General features: G+C 32.1%; 2 protein-coding genes across 2 annotated transcripts; both read left to right on the top strand.

The window, feature by feature from the left end:
- The first annotated feature begins 1711 nt into the window (after positions 1-1711).
- On the top strand, positions 1712-3449 carry LOC111241869 (receptor-like protein kinase 5). The gene is made up of 2 exons (XM_022782227.1): positions 1712-3058; positions 3402-3449. The coding sequence occupies exons 1-2, from the start codon at positions 1712-1714 to the stop codon at positions 3447-3449; spliced, it is 1395 nt and encodes a 464-aa protein (XP_022637948.1).
- On the top strand, positions 3384-4978 carry LOC111241815 (DNA damage-repair/toleration protein DRT100-like). The gene is made up of 2 exons (XM_022781721.1): positions 3384-4289; positions 4750-4978. The coding sequence occupies exons 1-2, from the start codon at positions 3494-3496 to the stop codon at positions 4764-4766; spliced, it is 813 nt and encodes a 270-aa protein (XP_022637442.1). The 5' UTR covers positions 3384-3493; the 3' UTR covers positions 4767-4978.
- Positions 4979-5197: the final 219 nt, after the last annotated feature.

The following is a 5197-nucleotide window of genomic DNA, read 5'->3' as shown; positions in this document are numbered from 1 at the left end:
AAAAGCAACCAAAGTAAGATTAGTGAGTTAAAGAGTCCTTATGTCACAAGTATTCACTTTTCATATGCACTGACTAAAAAGGACAAGGAGAGACAATTCACGAGATTCCTAGATGTGAAAAGAAGATTATAGATTAAGATTCCTTTTATAAAGGCTATGGAAAAAATGCCTACCTATGCTACTTTCATGAAAGATTTATTGACAAAGAAAAGAAGGATCTCTGAACAAGAGATAGTGGAGCTAAAGGCTGGTTGAACTGCAATAATTCAAAAGTCTCTAACTCTGAAATGAAGACATCAAGGGAGTTTTACCCTGCCTGTTGGTATTGGAAATTTGAAAGTGGGTAAGGAAATGTTTGACTTAGTAGAACACATCAATTTAATGCCATTATCTATGTAAAAAATGATGGGAGAATTGGGAGTTTCAGCCAACAATGATAACATTGCAGTTAACTGACATATAAGTCAAGCATCCCTATGATATATTGGTCAAAGAAGTACTTTCCAATACATGGATACCTTTAATCCTAGGAAGGCCATTTATGAGAACTACTTAAGTCTTCACAGATGTAGATAATGGCAAATGGAAAGTATAAGTCCAGAATGAGGAGGTAAACTTCAATTTTTTTAAGCATTAAAATATGCAGTTGCAGAAGAGATGGAACTTATCTTCAAAGTTTATATGCTTTCTTGTTAAAAATTCATCATAAATTATGCTAGATGCAGCTGTTTGAAGAATTTGGATCTGACCCATACAAAATGGTCTACAACATTTTAAATTCGAGATGAGTAAAACTGTAACCTTCACCCAACTAAGTGTTTGTTAGCAACCTCTTAATAATGCTAGGAGACCATATAGAGAATTGCTTCTTTTGATAATATAGACAAGTGTTTTTGAGTAGCCAGAAAGTTTGAATTTACTAACAAGTTGAATTTTAGTTCAATAATATGCCATTACATTAAAGCTTTAGAAACAAATATTTTATAATGATCTTGAAAGCATAATTTATTTTTAAAATTTATATCAAAATTCAATATTTTCATCATGGTTTACTATTAAAATATATATTGAAATTATAATATATATAATACTCTTAATAACGTGAAACTTTTCAAACTCCAATTACTATAAGTACGCTTTCTCTCCGTTATTTTCATGTCATCGAACTCCTTCATTTCTCTTCTAATCATGACTACATTTTCCTCTCAAAATGCTATTATTTTCTCGTGGTTGCTATGGGGAATGCATGCACACATCTTACGTGTACAAACACATTATTATATTGGATTGGTAAATCAATAACAGCAAATTCACATTTTTGGGTGGTTAGGTGTGAACTCATAAGCCATATGTTGAAATGTTTCAAATGCCAAAGTAACTTTGCAACCCCAAAGTAGCTTTGAAAAATTATATGTTTTTTCTTTTTTCCAGACAAAAATTCAATTCATTGAAACAATTGCGTAAAGTAACATTGCAACACCAAAGTAACTTTGAAGTGACAAAAGAAGGAACCACTGGTGTTACAAATTTATTTTTAAAAAACATCTTAATCCGATTATTAAATACCCCAATCACTATAAATATATAGTTTCTCTCCATTACGATGAACCATTCACTTATAATAATTTCTCTTAAGCATTTTTTCGTGGTTTCAATGACTAAATCTCCCTCTCAAAATGCAATCATTTTTTCGTGGTTGCTATGGGGAATCATGTTCAACACTGTCTTGTGCAGCTTTGACACTCGTTGCAACCAACAAGACATGCATGCTCTCTTAAACTTCAAGCAAGGAGTTACAGATCCCTCAGGTGTCCTTTCCTCATGGACCACTCAACTAGATTGTTGTCATTGGAAAGGTGTCATCTGTAGCAACATCACAAGTAGAGTCACTGGAATCTCTCTCCCATGTTCTACAACTCTTCCAATTTACAGGGACGAAGAAGATAAATCACATTGCCTTACAGGTTCCATTAACCTCTCCTTGTTGTTAGTGGAGTTGGAATTTTTAGATTACCTTGATTTCACAAACAATGACTTCTTAGCATTACAATTTGATTATATGCACAATCATAATTGTCATAACCTATCTATACCTACTTCTCTTCGTCAGTGTGTCAACTCTTCAACTTTCCGTCATCTTGATTTATCACTTAACCGGAATCTTGTTATCAATAACCTTAAATGGCTTCCCTACATTTCCTCACTGGAATATCTTAACCTCGATGATAATGATCTTAGCAAAGAAACTAATTGGCTTCCATTAGTGACTATGCTTCCATCACTTTCAGTCCTTAGTATGAGTAATTGTCAGCTTAAAGACTTGAGTTTGTCTCTCCAGTATGCCAATTTTACTGCCCTCCAGGTTCTTGACCTTTCTGACAATGAATTCAAGTCAGAGTTACCTAAGTGGCTATTCAATCTTAGTTCCACTATCCATAGTTTATACCTTAGCTCATGTTCTTTAATAGGACATCTACCTAAAGATTTGTTAAATCTTCAAGAACTGGAAGACCTGGTTATGATTGACAATAACTTTGATGGACCCATTCCAGATTGGTTAGGTCATTTCAAACATTTAAAAACTATTAATCTTAGTTTAAACATGTTTTCTGGATCTATTCCTACAAATTTGGGAAATCTATCAACCTTGATTACCTTGGGTGTTGGCTTTAATACATTAACAGGAGTTGTGTCTGAGAGAAATTTAGCCAAATTGTCAAAATTAAAGTCATTGTATATATCTTCATATTCCACGTTAATCTTTGATTTTGACTCGGATTGGATTCCACCTTTCCAACTTGAGGAATTAATACTTAAGTTTTCAAATCCCGACCTTCCTGCGTGGTTGTATACACAACGATCTATTGAAAGTTTAATTATATTTGAATCATCATTTGAGGCTCCACTCAAATTTTGGAATTTGGTATCATCAGTGATTGAACTCGTATTACAAGAAAACTCGATAGTTGCGAACATGTCAAATGTGTTGTTGAACTCTACCCTCATTGTTCTGGATTCGAATGGTTTGAAAGGTTGCTTGCCTCAATTATCACAACAGGTGAAGATTTTCATGTTATCAAATAATTCATTATCGGGAGAATTGTCTCCCCTCTTATGTGGTCATAATGTGTCGAATGGGAAAAACAATTTGTTGTATTTGGACCTATCATTCAATAATATATCTGGAGGGCTTACGAATTGTTGGAAGAATTGGAAATCTTTGGTTGCTATTCACTTGGGAAGCAATAATCTATCAGGAAAGATACCTTCTTCATTGGGCTTCTTATCTAATCTCACCTCACTCTATTTGCATGAGAATAATCTACATGGTGAGATTCCTCTGTCATTGCAAAATTGTCACTCTCTGTTGACTTTTAATGTTCGCAATAACCAATTATCAGGAAACATACCAGATTGGATATCTCATGGTGTATTGGCTCTCGAATTAAGGTCCAATCATTTTAGTGGTAAAATCTCACCACAAATATGTGAAATGTCTTCCCTCATTGTGTTGGATATTTCACAAAACACAATCTCCGGTCATATACCCAATTGTCTTGGTAATATCAAAACTCTACTTTTCAACAATGTTTCACGCAACAAACTTTCATTTAAATTTCCTTCAAGAATTCCTAATAGTTACTTATTCTCTGACGATAGTCTAGAATTGGTTACTAAAGGTCAGGTATTACAATATGATCGCAACCTACATTTTATGACCTTAATTGATATGTCAAGCAACAATTTGTCCGGAACAATACCTCCACAACTGTTTAGTCTCATTGGATTGCATTCCTTGAATTTATCCAACAACAAATTAGAAGGAGAAATACCAAATGAGATAGGAAATATGAAAAACTTGGAGTCCCTTGATTTTTCAACAAACCAACTTGGGGGAGAAATTCCTGAGAGCTTATCCAGATTGTCCTTTTTGGGTTACTTGAACCTGTCATTCAACAATTTGACAGGAAAAATACCACCAGGCACACAACTTCAAGGGTTTTCTGTACTTAGTTACATGGGCAATCATGATCTTTGTGGACCCCCACTTACCAAATCGTGCTTTCCGGATGATGAACATGTGCATGAAGATGGAAATGAATTTAAATTTTTGACATGGTTTTACATCGGACTGGAATCTGGATTTGTGACAGGCTTTTTGGGAGTTTGTTGTACTATTTTCTTAAACAGAAAATTGAGGCATGCTTTCTTTAAGTTTCTTTATGACTTGAAAGATCGAATTCATATTATGGTGATGACAAACATTAATCGCTTACATAACTATACTGGTGAGTAGATCTTTTTTTTTTTTTTTGTTAATAAAAATTTTATTTTAATTTATCTTTAAATAGTTTGTTCTTTACCATTACTAAAATATACTTTAGTTCTCATTTATTTTTCAATTATTGATTATTCTTTATATATTTTTAAATTATAGTAATATTTATATCTAACTTATTTGAAAACATATATTAGTGAGTAGANCAATTTGGTTTATTTTAGTTCAATCTATTTTTTATTGTAGGAAAAGTGAGTGAGTAGTTCAATTTATTTTATTTATCAAAATCGGGGTCGATGAAAAACAATTGTAGGAAAAGTGAAAATATATCAGAATAATGGAAAGAAGAAATATGAATTTAAGATGTTTTATGGTGTATTAAAATTCTTAAGTTGCTAACTTATATGATAACGAAGCCTTTCCTATAAATTTAGTTATTCTTATAAAATTCTTTCATTATTATATCTTAGGTATCTTTCATTCATAAAAAAGGAAAGGAAGGAGTCATCAAGGTTAGAAGAAGAGAAGATGGTGGTGAAGTTCTTACAAGCTTTGTCAGCAGTGATGAGCTTAATATTTAAATTTGATTATTATTAATAGTTGTTGTATTTTGTTTTCTCTTTTTAAGTTACAGTGATGTTTTTCAACTTTATCCTTTGTGTTTCGTTTGTTCTGGATTATGTTATGTAAGCGTGTTGATCTTTGTAGCATTTAAGTGAAAGTATATGTTGTATCTTTTATACATCATTCATATTAGCTTTTCTTAATATCAAAGCACTAAATATAGGTGGGTTTCAATAATTTTTAAAAAAGTTAATAATATGATCATCATTCACGAAATACATTATTTGATGAAACAATGCGAACCTAGTTTAATAATATTATATATGTAAATTATTAAATTAATTAGATAAGTAG

Source organism: Vigna radiata, chromosome 6 (genome assembly GCF_000741045.1).
Source record: "Vigna radiata var. radiata cultivar VC1973A chromosome 6, Vradiata_ver6, whole genome shotgun sequence".
NCBI classification, from domain to species: Eukaryota; Viridiplantae; Streptophyta; class Magnoliopsida; order Fabales; family Fabaceae; genus Vigna; species Vigna radiata.
This window is presented reverse-complemented; position numbering and strand designations above follow the sequence as displayed.

Excerpts from the sequence above, each read along its gene's own strand:
- LOC111241815 (XM_022781721.1), top strand. The coding sequence starts at position 3,494 with ATGTCTTCCCTCATTGTGTTGGATATTTCACAAAACACAATCTCCGGT.
- LOC111241869 (XM_022782227.1), top strand. The coding sequence starts at position 1,712 with ATGTTCAACACTGTCTTGTGCAGCTTTGACACTCGTTGCAACCAACAA. Across the intron at positions 3,059-3,401 it reads TGCCTCAATTATCACAACAG|GAAACATACCAGATTGGATA; the intron begins GTGAAGATTTTC and ends ACCAATTATCAG.